Source organism: Eptatretus burgeri, chromosome 6, assembly GCF_056783735.1.
Source record: "Eptatretus burgeri isolate ZD-2024b chromosome 6, Ebu_testis_v1, whole genome shotgun sequence".
NCBI classification, from domain to species: Eukaryota; Metazoa; Chordata; class Myxini; order Myxiniformes; family Myxinidae; genus Eptatretus; species Eptatretus burgeri.
In genome coordinates this window covers 101,832,361-101,859,163 of record NC_140966.1, presented here as the reverse complement: position 1 = coordinate 101,859,163, position 26,803 = coordinate 101,832,361, and the positions used below count along the sequence as shown (strand labels likewise).

At 44.5% G+C, this 26,803-nt stretch overlaps 1 protein-coding gene across 2 annotated transcripts in view; it reads left to right on the top strand.

Annotated features, from left to right (window-relative positions):
- LOC147025471 (uncharacterized) overlaps window positions 1–26,803 on the top strand; it is a 45,769-nt gene that overhangs the window by 14,327 nt on the left and 4,639 nt on the right. The window contains exons 9-13 of one of the 2 annotated variants that reach the window (XR_015059548.1): window positions 732–1,151; window positions 7,740–8,216; window positions 13,114–13,575; window positions 19,095–19,556; window positions 22,232–22,709. Coding sequence is in view for 1 of the 2 variants with exons in the window: in XM_085886475.1 (XP_085742601.1) it covers window positions 732–1,151; window positions 7,740–8,216; window positions 13,114–13,575; window positions 19,095–19,556; window positions 22,232–22,471 (2,061 nt within the window). In the remaining variant the exon portion in view is untranslated. Of the gene's footprint in view, window positions 1–731; window positions 1,152–7,739; window positions 8,217–13,113; window positions 13,576–19,094; window positions 19,557–22,231; window positions 22,802–26,803 lie in introns of those variants that run through there. The other variant, XM_085886475.1, reaches the window with a different exon arrangement.

Below are 26,803 nucleotides of genomic sequence, written 5' to 3'. Positions count from 1 at the left end.
GCAGTGTTACCCAGTGTCGAGGAACCTCCAAACAGACGAGCCCACTCACTCACTACACACGGTCAAGGCAGGATTTTGTCATTTGTTCAGAGTGCCGGCGATAACTCGCTTCTTCTTCATGGAATACATCATGGGATCTTTATCGTCTACCAACGAATGCTGGTAAATGGGACAACCAGCTTAACATCTATCTGAGGGAAGGCACTCCCTTTGATATCTCGCCATGACTGCAAAACACCAGCAAGACAGGTTATAGCTGTGTCAGGATTCAAACTCACTCGATATAGCTCCGAGGCGAGTGTGCACACTTCTCAGCCATGTTGCCAGCCCTCACACAGTGTGTCCACTCCTCATTTTCATAAATGCCAAGGTGAGCCAATGAAAAAAAGCAAAGAATTCACAAGGTTTCGGAAAAGCGATGATAATAGAAAACCTATACGCCAAGAAAACATATAGAAAACCAAGACGCCAAGGTGAACAACGAATTGCCAAGATCTTGTGAAAAAAGCCAAGGAGTGGTCACACTGCCTAAAATGGTGTTAAAGGATGTATAATACATGTATTTATTACCTTTAGATTCAAACGTTGATTTGTTATTGGATTTTATTACTCACTACAAGTTCAATTCCCTGGTCACCGTGCAGGATCCACTTTTATTCTCCGTTTCCTCATTCATGGTTTCTGTGTGAATGAGATTTCTGCAATGAATTGATTTTTTTCTCTCTCTGCAGGCAAACTCCCGTGGCTATAAGACGAGGAAGAACCTGCAGAATACACAGAGTGGAAATAATACGTTAACCACTCGGTACATCGATGGGGACTTTTGTTCAGAGGTCAGAAGTCCAGTCTTCCATTTGCAGGAGGGATCACGTTACACCTCCAAAGCCAAAGAGGTTTCGGATTTGAGTCGAGTGAGCTCTCTCAATGATCAAGGTGAATCGTGCGGGATGATGTTAAAAACTTCCCCCATAACATCTGCACGTTATTACGATGTCGTGTTTCACTTTGGCCTTGAGAGAAATGGAGTGAAGAGTAACTTCCTGGTGGACCCTGCCACGGAACAGGCGGTCATCACCATCCAAGCGGGTTACAGAGGATACCTGGTCAGGAATGATTTGAAACAGAAGCAACAAAGTGCAACTACGATCCAGGTAAGAAACCACATTTTATAAAACATTTAAACAATCTCTAAACTATGAAATAATCTGCAGGGCTGAAGATGTAAATTTTGGATTGACCTCGCTGGTGTTCCAATGTGAATCCCTTGTTCATGATTCCTCAAGTTCAATCCCAGAAAACACATTCATCTCACCCAGTGGTGTCGTGAGGGTGTGTGGTAGCCGGGGCCAAGGGTCTTCAGTGGCAGATCGATGAGGGACGGGGTGGTGTCACGGCAGACTCGGGGGACAGCAAGTCTGGGAGAGTGCGACAAGTGCTCACCTCCCTGCCCATCACTTTCCTCAAGACATGGAGAAAACTGTTGGAACCGTTTATTTGTTTAATTGTTGAATCAGTCTCAGCTGATCGTCACTTTGACGATTGATCTGATGACAGTGTCGACCTCCAAACCATCCTCCTCGTGTGTGCATAACCACTCGACGCTTCACAAGACACGTAGATGAGAAGAGATTTTTAAACACAGCGCCATAATTACCAACTTGCCAATTTCTTCCACTGAAATATATAATCGGATATCCAGATGGATGGGATTCATAAACTATCAACAGCGTTTAAAATATAAAACATTTCTGAAAGTTTTGTATTGTGTTTACACCAGGACGTTGTATTGTAATTTGTGTTCTGTTTTGTGAATATTTTTGGGGTTATGATGTAATGCCCCCTTGCTTTCTCACTCGGGGCAGTGGCTCCACCAATCCCCTCATCACTCCGCCTCTGACCTCCCCGTTATTTACAGATACCTTTGTAATTTGTGTTAAGGTGCACTCAAGACTTCCAAGGTTCTCCAAGTGATATCGAGTGAGGAAGAGTGAGATACCTTTCACCTTTTTCACCTCTCACCTTTTTCACATCTCACCTTTTTCACCTCTCACCTTTTTCACCTCTCATCTTTTTCACCTCTCACCTTTTTCACATCTCACCTTTTTCATCTCTCACCTTTTTCATCTCTCACCTTTCTCACCTCTCACCTTTTTCACGTCTCACCTTTTTCACGTCTCACCTTTTTCACCTCTCACCTTTTTCACCTCTCACCTTTTTCACCTCTCACCTTTTTCATCTCTCACCTTTTTCATCTCTCACCTTTTTCATCTCTCACCTTTTTCATCTCTCACCTTTTTCATCTCTCACCTTTTTCATCTCTCACCTCAAGTCTTTTTCCACCTTTCTTGAACAATTCCATTTCATATTTCCTGCTCTCCCATCAACCAAGCCGCCTTCCATCACATGATAACACACCGGAGTCCCTTTCTCTGAATTATGTGGATGTTCATCAGACCAGGAACAAACCAACATTGTGTATGGATTTGAATCTGCGTTTCTCACATCATGAGCCTTGGGTTCAGTTGGAAATGCCAAACAGTTTCCTGTTGGGTTCAGATGGGAATGCCAAACAGTTCACTGTTGGGTTCAGATGGGAATGCCAAACAGTTCACTTGGTTTTGATGAAGAAATCTTTCATTTCTCTCCTGCAATAATAGATTTAGATATTTACTCTCATCAAAGGAGAGTGTATTGTATTGTTGCGAATCTGGAAACCATTATTGCACTCATCATTCAGGTCCTTTAGCTCAGTTATCTCGGTAAGTGCATGTTCCATAGATAGCTCGCCTTCCATTGTTTAATGGGTAAAAATCGATTAAATGCGCTGTGATTCATTTTAACAGTTAGGGTTCGATCAGAACACAAAGAAGAACGACCCTCCCCCTCCTCTGCAAAGAGGAAGAAGAACCCTCCCTTCCAGTGATGCAATGACGTAAACAACTCCCTCCCACCCACGGTTGTGCGGGGGGGGGGGGGCGCAGGAGGGCATAAGTCACGCCGGGAGCGGGGGAGGGGGCCGATAGGAATAAAAAAGGGATACTCTGCTTGGCTCGAGTTGGGGTTCTGGGGGGGTCTTGTTGGGGTTCTGGGGGGTCTTGTTGGAGAGTTGTTCATCGGAAGAGGGGGTTGTGGCTGGTTGTTGGTGGTTCATCGGAGGAGCTGGTTGATCGGAGAGTTGTTCATCGGAGGAGTTGGTTCGGGTTGTGTTTCTTCTTCGTCCTGGTGGTCGAGGAGTGTCGGCCTGGTTCAAGGGCTCGAGCTGGTTTGAGGTTGTTGTTCTGCAAGTGCTTCTTCAAGTTGGCTGTACAGTCGGTGGTTCAAAGGGTCGTGCTGGTTCTGAGTTATCTTGGTTCGGCCTTTGTTCTGCTTCGTGGCCTCATCTTGGTTCGGCTGGCTCTACTTGGAAAGCGACGCATCTTCGAGAAGGCTCGGTGTTTCGTCTCACCAGCACGTGGTCCGGAGCACGAGGGGATCCGCTGGAGCTTGGGAAGGATCGCGGCTCACGGCGATTGGATCCAGCTGGCCCTCGCTGGAGCCCGGGTCCGAACAGCTTGAAGACCACACGAGGTGGAGAGGTTCGAGATTGGTTCTGGGTTTCAGCTCATCTGTCCCTCCGAGCTGAAGTCCTTATTAAAGGCATCAGCCACCATTTATTGGGTGTGTGTGTGCGTACGTGTGTCCGTGTGCCCGTCTAACAAGTAGAGAACTGTGAAGTGCTTTGTTTGCTGTACATGTTGCATTGCATTTATTGTTTTTGGTATCGTTCTGCTCTTGCGTGCTTCCCTAGTTCCCCGATTACTGTATAAATAGTAATATTTATATAAATATAAATAGATTACTTTATAATCAGCTCATTTTGTGTTTCTTTGATTGGCTCGACATGACGCGTGTTTGAGGGTTAGTGTTTGTAACTTGTTCATTTGGTCCGGCCTGACTTTGGTAATTCCGCTCGGTTACGCCGGATCCGAGTCGGCGATAGCGCCTCGATTTGGACAAAGTCTGCCGAGGGTGAACTTCCCCGGTAGTCGGACCATGTGGGTACTTGGGTAAATTGAAGTTGGCAATCGACCCTACCCCACGTGGCCTATCCATTGGCGAAGATCGGTCCAATATGGGACCCGTCAGTTCCGGAGTTATCCAGGGCGACGACCTTTACATTCCGGGTGATCGGTCGAGCCGGCTCGCGGCTCCATCTAGCGGTCGTCCTCACGGTCGACCCCCCCGGCCCCCTAACAGTATATTGATCCATTTTTCTGTCTGTCTGTCTGTTTGTTTGTTTGCCTGCACAGAACTTTTGTGTTTTTCTTCTCAACCGCTTGTCGGATTGAGATGCGACAACTCATGTGGGATGTTTTATTGATGACTAGCATGTACAACCCATCACTTCGCTGACAGGTGGTATTAAGGAGGGGTGTTGAGAGAGGGAGGGTTGGAAGAGAGGGAGGGGAGAGAGAGAGGAGGCAGGAGGGAGGTTGAAGTACGGGAGGGGGAAGAGCAAAGAAAGGGGGTAGGGGAGGAGGCAGGAGGGAGGGGAAGTATGGAAGGGGGAGAGCGAAGAAAGGGGTGGGGGAGGAGGGGAGAGCGATGCCTCACCAAATGTTCCTATATCGAGGGAGGGATGGATGCGAGGAGGAAAGGGGGAGGGGGTGGGAGGAGGGGGAGAGAGAGTGATATGAAAAAAAATTAAGAAGAGAGAAAGGTGAGGGGTGGATGTGGGATTAGTAAAGAGAATGATATGTTTTGCTTAATGACCAAACACATACAAAAACAAACTTATGTCAGAACAGCTGTTCACACAACGTCACAACAAAGTTTGTAAAGTAATCTGCTGGCACATTTGCAAAACCTTTGATATCCCAGTTCCATAAAATTTGTCGGAACAAGAACCAAAAGCAATCACTGAAAACATGGAAGTGCCTACCGCTCACATCTGATCGAATGACCCCATCGAGCGTGAACATCGAAAACAAAGCGTTGCAACCAGATATCATACGTAGGTACAAAAAAAAAGAGAAGGCATTGCTTATTGAGGTGTTAATCGCAGCAAGGAGTTGGAACTGCTGATACTTTCAAATCTGGGGCTTACATCCAGGCCAAAAAACATGGCGGCTTCAGACCCCAGCGAGGTTACCCAGGAAACGCCTTAAAACCCCAGACGGCGAGGTGGCCGAGGATCGCCTGATGAATGATATAATTAAATAAGGCCGTTAATTATCTTCAAATGGGGTGTTTTAATGAACCCAAACACTTATTTTTAACTCTTGCACTTCCTTGGAGTTTTCTTGGTATGCTTGCAAAGTGTCATGCTACAAGGTTTTATAGTTTTGGAGTTATGGAGGAGACACACACACCACACACCACACACTGCCTTTCATTCGGATAGATTATGACTTCATCGGTCACATGCTTTGGCAGTCATATTGGATTGAAGAAAATATTAAATAATGTTTTGTCTAGAACCGCTTCATCAATCGACGTGAAACGTGACAATTATTATCCAGTATTGATGGGAAATACATGTTTTAAATTTCAACTTCATCGGACGCATGGTCTGGCAGCCAGAATTATTTGTGGTTTGAGGGTAGAGGAGTATGCCTGGTGTTGGCTTAGTGGCAAGGGTGGCGGGCTTTGGATTCTTGGGTCCTGAGTTCAAACCGCGCTCAGCTGTTGAATTAATACCAGGTGGGGTTAGCTCGACCTGTGAACTTTCCGAGGTCAGCAAAATGAGTGCCAACATGCTGGTATACTGTGTTGGAGTGGCGACCCGTCCAGGATTGTGCCCAATAACCAAGGAGACTGCTTAGGCAGCACCAACGCTCTGCACAGAGTCTGGTCCAAATGGATGGATGGTAGAGGAGTAGCATCTGAAATGTAAATCCTATCCAGGTTCCTCCTGATGACTTCATCTTTGCTTTTTGCTTGTTCAAGTTCCTTCTGATGACTCCAATGAAGGACTGTACCTATTTGGTCTTTCATTTGATTTGAATTTAATTTATTTTAATCCCATTCTGAATTAAATTGAATAATAATAAAAAAAAGGTCATGGGTCAGGCTCAGGTGTCCAATCAAAGCAAGGTTGCAAGAAAGCAAGACGTCTTGGGACACGGTCATCACTGCCAGCAGTTTTAAAGCGGCAGTTCTAATTATGTCTCTTAATTATGTAACAAAATTACACAAACACCACACAAAGCAAGTCCCGGCGAGGGTCTGCAATCTCTGATTGCACTTTTTCTTGTTTGTTTTTGCTTTTCTTTCTGACTTGTTTCAAAAAAATAATAAGTCCTGGAATCTGATCATGTGTATGAACCAGTGGAGTTCAGATTGTTCAAAATCCAGACATTGCCTTTCACTGATGGTAGAACCGTCTGCTGTGAATGGATGGATGCAAATATATCTACATATGTCGGGGCGTCGATCACCCTTTACTTTTGGCATGAAGACGTCGATGTACTTGAGAGAAAATTGTTTATTATATATCGATACATGCGGCCGCACGGAGAGCAGGGAACACCAGGAACACCAGTTTTGCAATTGAGGTAACCCGGAGAGTGCTCTACTCGAATGGTTGAATCACTCCCTCATATATATCTACGTGATTTTATCTCCAGCAAATTCCAATGCACAATTTCTTTCTTTCATCCCAGGACCAGCTGGATTACCAGCTGGCTTATGTCCTGGCGATATATATCAAACTGAGAAGCAAGATCAAAGGTTTTCCTCCCAGATCCTGCTGCACAATGCTCCCTTGAATCACTCAAGGTTAAAACTTCCTCATTTTACACACAATGTCCCAAGCAGGAATATATTTTAATTAACTACAGGCGAATGAATTGAGTTGGGAAGAAACAAAGCTTTTAAGAAAAAGGTACAAGTCCCAACATACATATGTGGAGATCAGGTGCGGTCCGTACTGATTGGAATCAAGTTCTTTCCACACCGAGCTTGGTGGAGAAGAGTTTATTGCTCATCAGAAGACATGTGCACATGGAGAGAGGCGGAGAATACACACAGTAGTCAATCCAACCCAGCTCTGGCTCTCTTCGTTCAGCTTTGCCTTATATACAATTTTACTCTGCCCCATGTGTGACCACCTGTTAGCATGATTCACCCTGTTACCATCATCAGCTTTTACTGTGAGACAAAAGCTCAAGGCTATTCTCTTCTGTTCCCATCATCAATTTCTATTTAGGAGACCAAAACCCAGGGCTATACTTTCCCTCGTGGCTCTAAAACTATTTCTCATTGATTGACAGCAAGCCCTGTTATTGCCATTATCCCACAAGCACAAGGCGAGGTCACTTCATTTTTAGAGTTCTAACATTCCGCCTTTGTTCTGTTCCTTGGATGGAAAAAACAGCTGTTAACTGTGTGAGCAGTATTTGATTGATGACATGCCTTTGTTGTTCCTTTAACCCCGCAACGGCAGCTTCTAAGTCTATCTTTGCAACACTGGAAATGACAAGGCTTTAACGTTCTTTTAGACCGGCAAGGAAACTTTAACAAGAATGGCTGTTTGTTGCTTGGGACATATGCAGTGTCTCTCCACACACACACACACACACACACACACACACACACACACACACACACACACACACACACACACACACACACACACACACACACACACACACACACACACACACACACACACACACACACACACCGGAATCATCATCAACTGTGACTGGCTGAATCAAGCTTCTCCCATCATTTTAATTTTGCAATTTTCTCTGCAGACAAACTACCGTGGATACAGAGTGAGGAAGCATCTGAAGAAAAGCCATGATGAGAACATTGTTACTTTCCTGGACAAATCAGCAGATTACGAAGTGAATTCCTCTCAATCAGGTTCTCAGAGCAATCAGGGACATTTTAGTAGACTGAGCTCTCACACTCCAGGTTTGAGTCCCAATGATCAAGACTCAGCTCTCGAGTACCAGCGCCGAGTGCAGATCGGTAAAGTTATTCGACTTCGATTGGGTCATGATGGTGGCACCGGATCATGTGATACGAGATTGGAATCCATCAAGAAACCATCTCCACATTGTGATGTTGTCGTGTCTTCCCACGGACATGAGAGAAGTGGCATGAAGAGCAATTTCCTGGTTGATCCTGCCAATGAAGAAGCAGTCGTCATCATCCAAGCAGGGTACAGAGGATACCTGGTTAGAAAAAGCTTGAAAAAAAAGCACCAAAGTGCAACAACCATCCAGGTAAGAAATCACGTTTTACAAACATTTTAACAATCTTTAAACTATGAAATAATCTCCAGTGATGAAGATGTAAATTTTGGATTGACCTTGCTGGTGTTCCCTCCTGAATCCATTGTTCATGATTCCTCCAGTTGAATCCCATAAAGCACATTCACCTCTCCATTATTTACAGATATCCTTGTAATTTATATAAAATTACACTCAACACTTCCAATATTTACCCCACACACATGCAGTGCACTGCGGGGTTAAACACTTGGTTCATGGCCCTTTCCATCTTTTCAGTTTATGATAAAGGAAGAGCTTATTTAAATTGAATGTTATATTTTGAATACGAACCGGAACGTGAACAGGAAAACTAACCTGAAGTTTAACAGGACTTTGGCTCTGAATTTGTCCCGATCACACATGTGCACAGAGGAATGACATGTCTTGATTTTTCTGACTGTCTGACAGTCAAGCAAGATTGAAAATCATTCCAAACAGGAAACTTTTTCAGGATGTCATAAAGGACACAAACAACAGACACAAATAACGAATGGAACGTGTTAAATAGGGTGGTGTGATAGACACCTTCTCAAGGGCGGTAAAATTTTGGAATTTTTTTTCTTCAACCTTTAAAATCTTTATTTTATTTCAATGAAATTATATAATTTTTATTGTAACACAAAATAGTGATTTGAGGAACACAAAACGCCTTCTGAGTACTTTCAAAACCCTTCCATTTGGCAGTACGTGAACAAAATATTACATCATTTTATGTCATCAGGACCAATCAAATTTGCGGCTTGAAGATGCCGCCTGTGTCCTTGCTTCTCAAGACAGCGTGGTATCGTGTTCTATGAATGTCTCTTTCTCTTTCTCTTTCTCTTTCTCTCCCCCTGGTGCACTTCTCCTGGAGATTATGTCTCTCCCCTTGGTGCACCTCTCCATTCTCTAACTTGCCTGCACTCCATCCATCCTCCAACATATTTCAACATTTCTCTAACCTCCAAATTTTTAAAATCCCATTTTGCAATGCTTGTTCGTTTTCCAGCTTTTTTTTCCAACTTCAGTGCAAATTCACCGCACTTCATTAAATCTACCCCCTCCATACAACCCCCATCCTGTTCCCCATCTTACCTCCTCTCTTTCCACTGCCATCTGCTTTACTAACAGCCCCCCACTCTGGTATCCAAAACTGTGTTGTGTTCAAACATCTGTGGGCTCCTTTCCAACCGAACAACGATCTCACTCTCTCATTCAGTACATTCCTCAACATCTCAAATGTGCTCTCTCTTTCCTCTCGTCATACCTCCCCCTCTTCCCACCCCCTCAAATCTTGTTCCCCCCCCCAGCCGCTCCCATCTTTACCACACCAATACCCAGTCTCATCCTTCCCCTCTCCCCACCCCTACATTCTCCCTCTTCCCCCATGGCTGTGCCTGCTCTCATCGTCTCCCATCCTTATAAAAGCTTCCCTCTCAAATCAGCTGCTTCCTTCCTCTTCAAAGCAAACTTCACTCCCCCCGGCAGGCTTCCGCCTCACCTTTCTCGAAAGTTCCCCCCTCATCCTACTCCCAAAATTCTCATCTGTCACCGTCCTCCTTTCAATTCCCCCCATTTCTCCTCCCCTTGAAATCTTCCTGCTCACTCCCCCTTCTCAAAACTATCCCCCCTCCCCTTCACATCCACAAAACTGCCTCCTTCCCCCACTCTCTCTCTCTCTCTCTCCAACTTATTCTTCCACCTCTTCCAATCACCGACTTCCCTCTGACCCCTCTCTTTTCACTTCCCACTGTGCCTCATCCCATCAACACCTAGCGCGTTCGTCTTCCTCCCCATCCGGCCCTCCCCCTCGCTCTTCTGCAATCTCAAACATACTGTCAACAACTCTCCCTCCCTCCCCTCCCCTCCCCTGCACCCAAAGCCTCCTCCTCCCCTCCCTCTTCTTTAACATTGTGGACCTCAAACATCCAGGGCCTTTGTTCTGACCTGACTGATCTCTCCATACAGGTTCCCACTGACAAACCAGACATAATCTGCTGAACAGAAACTTTCCTCCTTCAATGTATCTCTGACTCCTTAGTTTCTCTCCGTGGTTACTCCCTCCTCCGGTATGATAGACCCGAGTTCCTCTCGTGTTGGCGCTGGAGTTTCTCTCTTTATCAAAAACTCATTTCCTCACTATCCATGCACTGCCCTCACTCCTCCACATCCCCAGGGATACCTCTAACTTTGGTTTAACCTCCACTCACACCTCTTGTTTGTCTGTGTGTTGTACTGTCCACGAAACAGTCAGGATAGCATCAGCCGATGTGTCCGAAAAACCTGCTCTGCTGCTCTTGCTCACGCTCTCTCTGTCCTATTCACATTGTCATTTGCTCAAGGTCATCTAACATCTGCTTGGAAATAAGCAAACATTTCCGCTCTGCATAAAAAGGTGCAAAAACTGATCCTGACAACTGCACATCAATCAGCCTGCTCCCAATCACCAGCAAGGTCATGGAATGCATCATTGTTTCCGACATTGAATCCTTCCTCTTCTCCAATGGCTTGATTTTCGATCATCAATTTGGATTCACACCAGGTCACGCTACTTTGGACATGCTGCTTCTGGAAACCAAGGCATTTAGAATCTTTGGTATCCACCGTGATGAACAGCTGAGTCTCTGGGTCTATCGCTCTCTCATCACAGGCAGTTTGGTCGTCCTTCTGTCTTGTACTGTCTCCTCTCCTGTCTGTGCTCTACCCCCCCCCCCCCACTCTGCCCTATATTTCCACAGTGTGCCGAAGGTCCACCAAAAACCCCATTCTGGTGAAACTGCCAAAATCAAGAATTACTACCCACCTTCATTCTTGCATTCCTCTGTTTTTCCCCACATCTGAAAAATCTGCCACACTCTCTTCAATCCCACTCCTCCCTCCAGGTCTTCAAAACAGCTGTTCACCACTATATCATATCATTCCCCATCCAAAACCTTGATTTTTTTTATCCCTGTTAATCCACCCCACACCTACCGCTTTCAAATTCCCTGCTGTCCTTCCTGAAAGTCCCTGGAGTACTATCTTGTTGACCCCATGTACCGCGCCCCATCTCTCCCCATGTACCTCACCCCATCTCTCCCCATGTACTGCGCCCCATCTCTCCCCATGTACCACGCCCCATCTCTCCCCATGTACCGCGCCCCATCTCTCCCCATGTCCCTCGCCCCATCTCTCCCCATGGACCGCGCCCCATCTCTCTCCATGTACCTCGCCCCTTCTCTCCCCATGTACCGCGCCCCATCTCTCCCCATGTACCGCACCCCATCTCTCCCATGTACCTCGCCCCATCTCTCCCCATGGACCGCGCCCCATCTCTCTCCATGTACCGCGCCCCATCTCTCCCCATGTCCCTCGCCCCATCTCTCCCCATGTCCCTCGCCCCATCTCTCCCCATGTCCCTCGCCCCATCTCTCCCCTTGTCCCTCGCCCCATCTCTCCCCATGTACCCCGCCGCATCTCTCTCCCATCCACAGAGCTCCGAATGTCTCTGTTCCCCACTGTTTTATAATTCTCCCGCCCGCCCCTCGTCTCCTGCTCCCCTTGTTATGTGTTCTCTGTGTTAACCATTATAAAACCTCAACAATATTTTCCCAAAATAAAAGTTATAAAATCCCTTGGGGTATTTTGGGTAATAATAATGACATCATTGGTGAAGCGGAATTCCAGCCATAATTTCGTGAATCAAAATCCTTATTCGAAAAATCTGAAACTTCTTGTATCTGATCTACGACCCTCCTGATGATGAATGTGAAGAAGTAAATTTATGACGTCATCAGTCACGTGGTCTGGCGGCCATATTGCATTAAAAAGTTGAACCTCAAAAATAAATCTTCATCTCCATAACAGTGTAACAGATCGAAAGTGAAACTTCATACATTTGATCGGCTGGACATGGACAATGTAGTTTGAATTGTTTTTCATATTCACCTCCATCGCCGCAATTCAGCCTTATTGTGCACAAAAGTGGTTAATGTAAAATATTCCAATAATCAAGAAAGTTACAGATAATGACAGTTTGTGACATAATAGGGAGCCTGGATGATTTGGGTATATGGGCCATAATAGTAACGTGTTCAATTAACTATGGGACGAATGCTGTTCCAGTTTCCCATATTCACCTCCACCACCAAAGCTGAAGGAGGTTATGTTTTCACCCCTTTTCTGTCTGTGTGCATGAAATCTCAAAAAGTTGTTGACGGATCCGGATGAAACTTGATGGGAAGTTGGGTGTGTGACAAGGCCGAATTGATTAGATTTTGCTGAAGATCCAGATCCGGATCCGACTTCTAGAATTTTTAAAGTGATTCTTCACTGTTGAGGGACGGGGCCAAAACGATATAGAGCACGATATCTCAAAAAGTTGTGGATGTATTCGGACGAAATTTGGTGGACAGGTTGGGTGTGTGACCACGACGAGTTGATTCGATTTTGGTGAAGATCATATCTGGATCTGGATGTGAGAATTATTTAATTTTTAAAGTATTTCTTCACCCTTGAGAGATTAGGCCAAAATGACATCTAGCATGATGTCAGAAAAATGTGTTGGGCCAGATACGTTCTCGTGGATCAGGCATTACATGGTGGAGGTATGCTGTCCAGCGAGTGCCCTTCTAGTTTTGTTTGTGCTCTTCTTAAGCATCGCTCAACTTTTATAAATGAAAACAACTCCTGTAATGAGTTTACATGTACGAAGTTTAGATTTGTGAGGAATAGATCCACAATGCCTGTCACCTGATTCTTCAACTCTCTGCTGTGAATGGCTGCAAAATATATTAATTTAACAACTAACTGATGTTAATCCAAATTCTTATCCAATGTGATTGATTGAATGAAACTTCTCCCATCACTTACGCTGCCCTTTTTGCTGCAGACAAACTACCGTGGATACAGAACGAGGAACCATCTGAAGAAAACCCACGATGAGAACAACATCGTTACTTTTCAGGTGAAGTCCTCTCGATCAGTTTCTCGAAGCTACCAGGTAGATTCCAGCAAGCCGAGCTCTCGCAGTCCAAGTTTAAGTCCCAAGTATCATCAAGACTCGGCTCTTGAGGACCAGCGCCGAGTGCAGATGGGTAAAGTCATTCGACCTCGATTGGGTCATGATGGTGGCACTGCATCATGTGAAACGAGATTGAAATCCATCAAGAAACCATCTCCACATTGTGATGTTGTGCTGTCTTCCCACGGATATGAGAGAATTCGGACGAAGAGTCATTTCCAGGTTGACGCTGCCAAGGAAGAAGCAGCCGTCATCATCCAAGCAGGTTACAGAGGATACCTGGTGAGAAACAACTTGAAAAAGAAGCACCAAAGTGCAACAACCATCCAGGTAAGAAACCACATTTTACAAACATTTTAACAATCTCTAAACTCTGAAATAATCTACACTGATGAAGATGTCAGTTTTGGATTGACCTTGCTGGTGTTCCCTCCTGAATCCATTGTTCATGATTCCTCCAGTTCAATCCCATAAAGCACATTCACCTCTCCATTATTTACAGATATCCTTGGCATTTATATCAAATTACACTCAACACTTCCAATATTTACCCCACATACATGCAGCGCACTGCGGGGTTAAACACTTGGTTCATGGCCCTTTCCATCTTATCAGTTTATGATAAAGGAAGAACGTATTTAAATTGAATGTTATATTTTGAATACGAACCGGAACGTGAACAGGAAAACTAACCTGAAGTTTAACAGGACTTTGGGTCTGAATTTGCCCAGATCACACGTGCACAGAGGAGTGACATGTCTTGATTTTTTTCTGACTGTCTGACAGTCAAGCAAGATTGAAAATCATTCCAAACAGGAAACTTTTTCAGGACGTCATAAAGGACACAAACAACAGACACAAATAATGAATGGAACGTGTTAAATAGGGAGATGTGATAGACACCTTCTCAAGGGCGGTAAAATTCTGGAATTTTTTTCTTCAACCTTTAAAATCTTTATTTTATTTCAATTGAATTATATTCTTGTTAATGTAACTCAAAATAAGTTACATTCTTGTGATGTGAGGAACACAAAACACCTTCTGAGTACATTCAAAACCCTTCCATTTGGCACTACTTGGACAAAATATTTCATCATTTTATGTCATCAGGACCAATCAAATTTGCAGCTTGAAGACGCCGCCTGTGTCCTTGTTTCTCAAGACAGCGTGGTATCGTGATCTTTGAATATCTCTCTCTCTCTCTCTCTCTCTCTCTCTCTCTCTCTCTCTCTCTCTCTCTCTCTCTCTCTCTCTCTCTCTCTCCCCCCCCCCCCCCCGGTGCACCTCTCCTGTAGATTATCTCTCTCCCCTTGGTGCACCTCTCCATTCTCTCACCTCTCCTGCACTCCATCCATCTTCCAACATATTTCAACGTTTCTCTAACCTCTAAATTTTTAAAATCCCATTTTGCAATGCTTGTTCGTTTTCCATCTTTTTTTTCCAACTTCAGTGCAAATTCACCCCACTTCCATAAAATCTACCCCCTCAATACAACCCCCATCCTACCTCCTCTCTTTGACTGCCGTCTGCTTTACTAACAGCCCCCCACTCTGGTATCCAAAACTGTGTTGTGTTCAAACATCTGTGGGCTCCTTTCCAACCGAATAACTATCTCACTCTCATTCAGAACACTCCTCAACATCTCAAATGTGCTCTCTCTTTCCTCTCGTCATACCTCCCCCTCTTCCCACCCCCTCAAATCTTGTTCCTCCCCCCCCAGCCGCTCCCATCTTTACCACACCAATACCCAGTCTCATCCTTCCCCTCTCCCCACCCCTACATTCTCCCTCTTCCCCCATGGCTGTGCCTGATCTCATCGTCTCCCATCCTTATAAAAGCTTCCCTCTCAAATCAGCTGCTTCCTTCCTCTTCAAAGCAAACTTCACTCCCCCGCCAGGCTTCCCCTCACCTTTCTCGAAAGCTCCCCCTCACCCTACTCCCTAAATTCCCCCCTGTTACCCTCCTCCTTTCAATTCCCCCCATTTCCCCTCCGCTTGAAATCTCCCTGCTCACTCCCCCTTCTCAAAACTATCCCTCCCGTTCACATCCACAAAACTGCCTCCTTCTCCCACTCTCTCTCTCTCTCTCTCTCTCTCTCTCTCTCTCTCTCTCTCTCTCTCTCTCTCTCTCTCTCTCTCTCTCTCCAACCCATTCTTCCACCTCCTCCCCTCCCCTACTTCCCTCTGACCCCTCTCTTTTCACTGCCCACTGTGCCTTATCCCATAAACACCGAGCCCGTTCGTCTTCCTCCCCATCCGGCCCTCTCCCCTCGCTCTTCTGCAATCTCAAACATGCTGTCAACAACTCTCCCTCCCTCCCCCTTCCCTCCCCTGCACCCAAAGCCTCCTCCCCTCCCTCTTCTTTAACATTGTGGACTTCAAACATCCAGGGCCTTTGCTCTGACCTGACTGATCTCTCCATACAGACTCCCACTGACAAACCAGACATAATCTGCTGAACAGAAACTTTCCTCCTTCAATATGTCTCTGACTCCTTAGTTTCTCTCCATGGTTACTCCCTCCTCCGCTATGATAGACGCGAGTTCCTCTCGTGTTGGCGCTGGAGTTTCTCTCTTTATCAAAAACTCTTTTCCTCACTCTCCATGCACTTCCCTCACTCCTCCACATCCCCAGGGATACCTCTGACTTTGCTTTAACCTCCACTCACACCTCTTGTTTGTATGTGTGTTGTACTGTCCACGAAACAGTCAGGATAGCATCAGCCGATGTGTCCGAAAAACCTGCTCTGCTGCTCTTGCTCACGCTCTCTCTGTCCTATTCACATTGTCATTTGCTCAAGGTCATCTAACATCTGCTTGGAAATAGGCAAACATTACCGCTCTGCATAAAAAAGTGCAAAAACTGATCCCGACAACTGTACATCAATCACCTGCTCCCAATCACCAGCAAGGTCATGGAATGCGTCATTGTTTCCGACATTGAATACTTCCTCTTCTCCAATGGCTTGATTTTCGATCATCAATTTGGATTCACACCAGGTCACGCTTCCCTGGACATGCTGCTTCTGAAAACCAAGGCATTTAGAATCTTGGTATCCACCGTGATGAACAGCTGAGTCTCTGGGTCTATCGCTCTCTCATCACAGGCAGTTCGGTCATCCTTCTGTCTTCTACTGTCTTCTCTCCTGTCTTGCCCCCCCGGATCTGTCTGTGCTCTACCCCCCCCCCCACTCTGCCCTATATTTCCACAGTGTGCCGAAGGTCCACCAAAACCCCATTACGGTGAAACTGCCAAAATCAAGAATTACTTCCCACCTTCATTCTTGCATTCCTGTTTTCCCCCATATCTGGAACAATCTGCCACACTCTCTTCAAAACAGCTGTTCACCGCTATCTCATATCATTCCCCATCCAAAACCTTGATCTTTTCTATCCCTGTCAATCCACCCCACACCCACCGCTTTCAAATTCCCTGCTTTCCTTCCTGAAAGTCCCTGTAGTACCATCTTGTTGACCCCATGTACCGCGCCCCATCTCTCCCCATGTACCGCGCCCCATCTCTCCCCATGTACCGCGCCCCATCTCTCCCCATGCACCTCGCCCCATCTCTCCCCATGTACCGCGCCCCATTTCTCCCCATGTACCGCGCCCCATCTCTCCCCATGTACCGCGCCCCATCTCTCCCCATGTACCGCGCCCCATCTCTCCCCATGTACCGCGCCCCGTCTCTCCCCATGTACCGCGCCCCATCTCTCCCCATGTACCGCGCCCCATCTCTCCCCATGTTCCTCACCCCATCTCTCCCCATGTACCGCGCCCCTTCTCTACCCATGTACCGCGTCCCATCTCTCCCCATGTACCGCGTCCCATCTCTCCCCATGTACCGCGCCCCATCTCTCCCCATGTACCGCGCCCCATCTCTCCCCATGTACCTCGCCCCATCTCTCCCCATGTACCGCGCCCCATCTCTCCCCATGTACCTCGCCCCATCTCCCCATGTACCTCGCCCCATCGCCCCCTTGTACTGCGCCCCATCTCTCCCCATGCACCTCGCCCCATCTCTCCCCATGCACCTCGCCCCATCTCTCCCCATGTACCCCGCCCCATCTCTCCCCATGTACCCCGCCCCATCTCTCCCCATGTACCCCGCCCCATCTCTCCCCATGTACCCCGCCCCATCTCTCCCCATGTTCCTCGCCCCATCTCTCCCCATGTACCTCGCCCCTTCTCTCTCCCATCCACAGATCTCCGAATGTCTCTGTTCTCCACTGTTTTGTAATTCTCCCGCCCGCCCCTCGTCTTCTGCTCCCCTTGTTATGTGTTCTCTGTGTTTACCATTATAAAAGCCTCAACAATATTTACCAAAAATTAAAGTTATAAAATCCCTTGAGGTATTTTGGGTAATAATAATGACATCATTGGTGAAGCGGAATTCCAGCCATAATTTCGTGAATCAAAATCCTTATTCGAAAAATCTGAAACTTCATGTATCTGATCTACGATCCTCCTGATGATGAACGTGAAGAAGTGAATTTATGATGTCATCAATCACGTGGTCTGGCGGCCATATTGCATTGTAAATATAAACTTAAAAAAAACTTCTTCTCCATAACAGTGTAACAGATCGAAAGTGAAACTTCATACATTTGATCAACTGGACATGGACAATGTAGTTTGAATTGTTTTTCATATTCACCTCCATTGATGCAATTTAGCCTTATTGTGCACAAAAGTGGTTAATGTTAAATATTCCAATAATCAAGAAAGCTTCGGATAATGACAATGTATGTGACATAATAGGGTGCATGGATGATACGGGTATATGGGCCATAATAGTAACGTGTTCAATTAACTATGGTACGAATGCTGTTCCAGTTTCCCATATTCACCTCCACCACCGAAGCCAAAGGAGGTTATATTTTCACCCCTTTCTGACTGTGTGCATGAAATCTCAAAAAGTTGTTGACGGATCCGGATGAAATTTGATGGGAACGTTGGGTGTGTGACAAGGCCGAATTGATTAGATTTTGGTGAAGATCCAGATCCGGATCCAACTTCGAGAATTTTTAAAGTGATTTTTCACCGTCGAGGGACGGGGCCAAAACGATATAGAGTACGATATCTCAAAAAGTTGTTTTTGTATTCGGACGAAATTTGGTGCACAGGTTTGGTGTGTGACCACGACGAGTTGTTTCGATTTTGGTGAAGATCATATCTGGATCTGGATGTGAGAATTATTTAATTTTTAAAGTATTTCTTCACCCTTGAGAGATTAGGCCAAAATGACATATAGCATGATGTCAGAAAAATGTTTTGGGCCAAATATGTTCTCGTGGATCAGGCATTACATGGTGGAGGTATGCTGTCCAGCGAGTGCCCTTCTACTTTTGTTGTGCTCTTCTTTCGCATCGCTCAACTTTTATAAATGAAAACAACTCCTGTAATGAGTTTACGTGTATGAAGTTTAGATTTGTGAGGAATAGATCCGCAATGTCTGTCACCTGATTCTTCAACTCGTCGACCGAGAATTATCAGCGTCTATCTGACATTTCATTCAAATTTAGAGTAAGTCCATGTAGAAAGGCAACAGAGGAAACTAAGTAAGATTATTTTATGTAACCTTTATATGTACCTGTTATGTAGCACACGATATGAAAATAAAATGTTATGAGATAGCGGCAATTCCACTTTGAATTTTTGATTTCATTTTTCTCAAACTTTAAAAAAAGTGTGGTTGGACCCTGTTAATTCTCGGTCGACGAACTATCTGCTGTGAATGGCTGCAAGATGTATTAATTTAACAATTAGATTATGTTAATCCAAATTCTTACCAATGTGATTGGTTGAATGAAACTTCTCCCATCATTTTAATCTTCCCTTTTCTCTGCAGACAAACTACCGTGGATACAGAACGAGGAACCATCTGAAGAAAACCCTCGATGAGAACAACATCGTTACTTTTCAGGTGAATTCCTCTCAATCAGGTTCTCGAAGCTACCAGGTAGATTCCATCAAGCCGAGCTCTCGCAGTCCAAGTTTAAGTCCCAAGTGTCATCAAGACTCGGCTCTTGAGGTCCAGCGCCGAGTGCAGATGGGTAAAGTCATTCGACCTCGATTGGGTCATGATGGTGGCACTGCTTCATGTGAAACGAGATTGAAATCCATCAAGGAACCATCTCCACGTTGTGATGTTGTGGTGTCTTCGCACGGACATGAGAAAAGTGGGATGAAGAGTAATCTCCAGGTTGACGCTGCCAAGGAAGAAGCAGCCGTCATCATTCAAGCAGGTTACAGAGGATACCTGGTTAGAAACAACTTGAAAAAGAAGCACCAAAGTGCAACAACCATCCAAGTAAGAAACCACATTTTACAAATATTTTAACAATCTCTAAACTATGAAATAATCTCCAGTGATGAAGATGTAAATTTTGGATTTACCTTGCTGGTGTTCCCACCTGAATCCATTATTCATGATTCCTCCGGTTCAATCCCATAAATCACATTGATCTTTCCATTATTTACAGATATCCTTGTAATTTATATAAAATTACACTCAACACTTCCAATATTTACCCCACACACATGCAGCGCACTGCGGGGTTAAACACTTGGTTCATGGCCCTCTCCATCTTATCAGTTTATGACAAAAGAAGAACTTATTTAAATTGAATGTTATATTTTGAACACGAACTGGAACGTGAACAGGAAAACGAACCTGAAGTTTCACAGAACTTTGGCTCTGAATTTGTCCCGATCACACATGTGCACAGAGGAGTGAGATAAGTTTTTATTCTTTCTGTCTGTCTGGCAATCAAACAAGATTGAAAACCAAGTCCAAACAGGAAACTGTTTTCGGGACGTCATCAAGAACACAAACAACAGAAACAAATAACGAATGTAACATGTCTAATAAGACGGTGTAAATGATGCTGGGTCAACAGCAGTAAACAGGAATTTTTTTGTGCAACCTTTACAATCTTTATTGAAGTTTAATTTAATTGTTTACTTCAACAGTGTGGAACACAAATCACCTTTTTCGCACTTTCACAACCCTTCCGTTTTGCAGTACTTGGACATAATATGACGGCATTTTTTGTCATCAGGACCAATCAGATTTGCCGATCGTAGACCACGTCCACGTCATTGTTTCTCAAGACAGCGTGGGTTAACATGTTCTATGACCTCTCTAGTCTGCAAATCATATCGAGTGAGGAAGAGTAACACAACCCTCTTTCCCCTCACCTTCCATGTACATCCGTTTTGGTCCTTTTTCCACCTTTCTTGAACATTTACATTTCAAATTTCCCGCTCTAACATCAACCAAGGAGCCTTCCATGACATAATAACACACCACAGTCGCTTTCTCTGAATTATGCGGATGTTAATCAGACCAGGAACAAACCAACATAGTGTATGGATTTTAACCTGGGATTCTCACATCATGAGCCCTGGGTTCAGATGGGAATGCCAAACAGGTCACCGTTGGTTATAATCGAGAAATCTTTCACTTCTCTCCAACAATACTTTTTTCACCAATATTTTTGTTTGTCCTTTTCTTTGTCATCGTTCAAGTTTAAAAATGACAAGTCTGAAGACAACGATGGTTCACGAGCGGTATTTGCCGATGTAGATCGTTTCAGATGTCAAGGATAAGACAATGTGAAATGTTTGACCAAGTTATAAAAATGAGCAACATGATGTGGTACGAGTGACAGGTTATGAGCTGCAATATGTCGAAAACCCGGTTTCATTCAACAGCTTTCAAAATTTGACCTTTGCATAACCTTTAAAGGTCACAAAACAATGTTGTGGACATTAAAATAAGGAAACAGGATACGTGCTATAGCTTATTGGAGTTAGTTCGTCGAAGAAGGTCAAAAACCCAGTTCGATTCCCACAACTTTGAAAATTTGACCTTTGTGAACTTTAAAGGTCAAAGATCAAGGATTATGTCCTTTGGTGCAAAACTTCCTCTGGAATATTCCAGGAACAATATAACGTCATATAGGCTATATGGCATTTCACACTCCTCGGATTATCCATACTTTGATGAAATCAGCGTAAAAACAAACTTGAAGGGGGCGCCACGGGCAAGGTGTTCGAGATAGAGCAAAATGGTTTCAAGACTTTAGGTGGGGAATGACCTCAAGATTATGCATAAAAAATATTGTCATCTGAAGTCTCAAAGTTTCGGCGTCGTATGATTTTTATGTCAAAATTCGAAATTTTCGAAGTTCGTGACCTTGTGACCTTGACCTTGTGACCTTGACCTGGGGACGAAAATGAAAAATCGAGCTCCGTGGGGCAATGCAGGTGCCATTGGGCTAACCAAATACTGAATCCTCTGCCAGATTTGACAAACCCCTCGGAGAAGATTATTTTTTATGTCAAAATTCGCAATTTTCTAAGTTCGTGACCTTGTGACGAAAATGAAAAATCGAGCTCCGTGGGGCTATGCAGGTGCCAAGCTGTTAGCTAACCCTAACAGCTTGGGCTAACCAAATACTGAAACCCCTGTCAGATTCGACAAATCCCTTCGGAGAAGATGCAAATTGAAATCAGCTACCCCCTAAAAACACATGTTTTATGGGCGTGGCTCCGCCCATAATGGGCGCACCACACCCATTCTCAGGAAAACACAAGATCATGATATAAACCTCCCACCAAAATTTTTATCAGGATCGGATCAAAACCCACGGAGCTATGCTCGGGACAGACAGACAGACAGACAGACAGACAGACAGACTCACAACAATAACGAATATATTGGTCACTTCTTTTTTTCGTGAAAATATTTTTTCGTAAACCAAAAATAACTCCTGAAATCAGATCACGTTTAAAAAGTTTATATTGTTCAGAAATATACCCACAATGCCTGTCACCTGATTCTTCAACCATGTGCTGTGAATGGCTGCAAAATATATATTAATTTAACCATTAACTGATAACCATCTCTAACTGGTGTTAATCCAAATCTTCATCCAGTGTGATTGGTTGAATCATTTTAATCTGCCCTTTTCTCTGCAGACAAACTCTCATGGACACGGAACAAGGAACCATCTGAAGAAAACCCACAATGAGAACAAAATGGTTACTTTTCAGGTGAATTTCTCTCAATCAAGTTCTCGGCACTATCAGGGACATTCCAGCAAGCCGAGCTCTCGTAGTCCAGGTTTAAGTCCCAAATATGATCGAGACTCAGCTCTTGAAAACCAGAGCCGAGTGAAGAAAGTTATTCGACGAGTGCGGAATGTTTTTCGACGTTGATTAGGTCATGTTGGTGGCACCGCATCATGTGATATGAGTTTGAAATAAACCAGGAAAACTTCTCCATGTTGTGATGTTGTGTGGACCTTCCCATGGTCTTGAGAGAAGTGGAGTGAAGAGTAATTTCCTGGTGGATCCTGCCAAGGAAGGGGCAATCATCATCATCCAACCAGGTTACAGAGGACACCGAGGGAGAAACGATTTGAAAAAGAAGCGCCAAAGTGCAACAACCATCCAGGTAAGAAACCACATTTTGCAAACATTTTAACAATCTCTAAACCATGAAATAATCTACAGTGATGAAGATGTAAGTTTTGGATTGACCTCGCTGGTGTTCCCTCCTGAATCCATTGTTCATGATTTCTCCAGTTCAATCCCATAAAACACATTCACTTCACCATTATTTTCAGATATCCTTGTAATTTATATAAAATTACACTCAAAACTTTCAACATTTACGACACACACACACACACACACACACACACACACACACACACACACACACACACACACACACACACACACACACACACACACACACACACACACACACACACACACACACACACACACACGCGCGAAGCAAAACAGTGGGGTTTTACAATCAGTTTGTGTGTGTCTGTCCTTATCAGTTTATGATTGAGGAACAACTTGCTAAAATTGAATGTTATATTTTGAACACGAATCGGAACATGAATAGGAAGATAAGTTTACCGTTTAACAGAACTTGGTCTCTCAATTTGCTCTGATCGTACATGTGAACATATTCAGTCATATTCAGATCACAACAAGAAACGTCACAATATTGTACATCACTTATTGGTGAACAATTCCTGTGCACCGCTCCTTCCCAATTCCATATCCAGGGGGATGCATGACGTCATCGCCGAGCCCCGAAGGAATGGAGTTCTCAGTTTTACTTGGTTTGTTTGTTTGTTTGTTTATTTGTTTGTTCAGGTGATCTCTCGGCCATCCTTTGAGCTCAGGATGTGCTTTCGCAAAAACGTTATTTTTATTTTCTGATCATTCAATTAATTGATTGATTATTCATTTTTTGATGAGTTACTTAATTTTCAAAAGTTACAGATTCAGGTGAAACAGTGGTGGGTTTGGCATACGATTCGCCAATTGATTCAGAAATTAATTGTTTTACCATATTGTTTATTTATTTAAATTTCACAATTAGTTATTGTACACCGCACCCAATTCCATGTCCATGCACTGCACGGCAGCATCGCCGGGCACCGAAGGCGCCCCAGCAACGTCGTGCGCTGGAGGAAACGTTATTGGATTCACTATATATGCTAGATATCCCTTATTGTCGGGTTTTCTGTGTGTGTGTGTGTGTGTGTGTGTGTGTGTGTGTGTGTGTGTGTGTGTGTGTGTGTGTGTGTGTGTGTGTGTCTCTGCCTGCAACGCGAGGCTCCACAGCACGAACCAGCGAACCGATTTCGATGAAACTTTGCCAACATGTGCAATCTGTGCTGGGAATGTGCGCGTTTGAATTTCGTTGCCTCACAACCACCTGTTGCTGTGCAGCGGCCAAAAAACCGCGTACAGTATTTTCAATACTTGTCCTTCAGTTTTGAATGTAGAGAAACGAGACTTCCAAATTAAACACTTCGAGATATTTAGAAAATTTTACTCAAGCCGATTTTTGATTGAGGTTTTATTTTTCAAATGGTAGTCCTTCAAAAATCGGGTGTCTATTTTCCGTCATTTTTTATGAGGGGCTTAGGAAAGTGGGTGGAGCTGAGGGAAAGTGGACGTGGTTGATAAAAAGTGGGAGTGGTGTAGGAAAGTGGGCGTGGCTTATGGGAAGTGGGCGTGGTTTATGAAAAATATTGTGTGGCTCAGGAGGTGTGGTTAAACAAGAGCATTGAGAGCAGTTTATCGGATTTTCTGTGTTTGTGTGTGTGTGTGTGTGTGTGTGTGTGTGTGTGTGTGTGTGTGTGTCTGTGTGTGTGTGTGTGTGTGTGTGTGTGTGTGTGTGTGTGTGTGTGCAACGCGTGTGCGTGTGTCTGTCTGTGTGTGTGCGTGTGTCTGTCTGTCTGCAACGCGAGCTCCACAGCACAAACCAGCGAACCGATTATTTTTCAAATTGTAGTCCTTCAAAAATAGGGTGTCTAGGAACCATCATTTTTTATGAGGAGTGCCAGTTGGCAAAATACGCAATAGGAAAAATCTTGCCAGGCAGAGGAACAATTGTATGTGAACCAATACATCTTGGCAATGAATCTTCGTCGGTGGATCGGTCAGAATCAAAAGCATCGTATCCAGCGCTTCGATCCGAGCAAATCCCTCGTCGCCTACCGGCTTGTTTATTTATTTGTTATGGGGACGGAGTACTTTGAATGAACCTCCACTTGTTTTATTTGTTATTAGTTGATTCACTGTAACACAGTATTTTTACTGGTCAACTATAGAATAATTATCATCATCATTGATGTTGGAATGTCGAATGGTTTATTTACTGTCATCTCTTTAATGGTTAACAATAATATTTTATTGGTTAACAAATAAATAAACCAATGTCACCCGCAAGGTGGCCCGTATCTTGCCAAAAGGTCACCACGTGTGACTTCTTTAAGTTCACACTGAGGTGAACAGAGCTGCTATTCACCAGGAGCGACTTCTTGAGGAATATCTGCCTACGAGAGATTCCGATGAGAATCGTTCTACAGTAACCATGAAAAATATGCTTTTGCCTCATAACGTCACCAAATGACGTCATAATGTCTCAAGCTTGACATATCTAGAAAGCACTCATTGAGGTGTTCAATTTGAGGTACTACACGATATGGTTCCTAAAACTTGAAAATTTGACCTTGGGGTCAAATATGTTTGACCTGAGGCGCTAACCATGAAGGTCAAGGCCAATCGCCACCAAAAATTAATCAGCTGAGCGCCAGACCATGAAGTATATTCCCATGAAGTTTGAAGACGATCCGATCAAAATTACTCAAAAAATAAGGGTTTCGTCGACTCCCCTGATTTGCGATCACTCATGAGATCACTAAAGAGCACCGGTGGCTTGACTCATGGCAGTAAGATGACAGAGGAACACCTCGCATTGTGGACAATGTCAGCCCCCATAACATCTGAGGTCAACGTCGCCATGCAGGACTTCAATGATCTCACATACGCAACAAGCGAACAGCATAAAGAAGCAACTGGTGCCAGAATTGAAAGACATGCATTCGACCTCTCGAAGATAAGCACAAAGCTGAATGCATTTTCACCTTTCTCCTCTGATCCTACATTGAGAAATATCATAAATGGTATCTTGGCAAGCGAAGACATCAACGTGCATGAATATGAAGCTGTTGGGAACAAAATCATCGAGAGAATGATTGGACAACCTGTGTTTCCCTTCTCCATCAAGAGGACAGAGAAAGCAAAGACCCTGGGAAATTCTAATGCTCTCCAGGTTGCTCCTCACAGAACCATCGACTCCAGTGTGCTATTCCAGCGATTCCTGGTGGTATCCCAGATAGGTGATTTGTCACTTGAGGACGTGATGAGTTTTGAGCTCAGTCCATACCCTCCATCCCTCTTTGAGGACAACAACATCTTGAGGAAGGCCGACAAACCTCAACTCGCTCAAGCCGTCAATGACCACTGTACCAAGGCACTGGCATGTGAAGGAGTACCTGACACCACACCTTCAGCACACCTTAAGACTGAAAGGTATGTTCTTGATGGTGGATCCTTGCTACACAAGCTCAAGTGGAAGAAGGGAGATGCATATGGCAAAATAGCCAGAGCATATGCGGACTTCACAACAAAACACTATGGGATAGCAACTGTTGTCTTTGATGGCGATAGTGCAGGCCCTTCGATAAAGGATAACACTCAGCAGAGACGGGGACAAGCCAACAGCTATCCGCCTGTGAATTTCACCGGAGAAACTGAATTTGACGGAAAGAGAGATGAATTCCTATGTGTCGGCAGTAACAAGCAACAGCTGATCACCTTAATCGGTGATCAGCTGAAGAAAGTGGGCTGCACAGTTATTCAGGCAGAAGGGGACGCTGATGTGGACATTGCCAAGACAGCCGTAAATAGCACAATTCTGCATTACACCACACTAATCGGAGAGGACACAGACTTGATGCTTTTGCTCCATAACTGTATACCAAATGGAAAACCACTATATTTCAGATCAGACAACCAGTCAAGAAGCAATCTGAAAGTATATGACATCAATCGAATGAAGCATCTTCTTGGGAATAAGTTGTGCACTCAACTGTTATTCCTGCACGCCTTCACAGGATGTAATTCAACATCTCGTGTGTATGGCATTGGGGAAAAAAATCATTCTTTCAG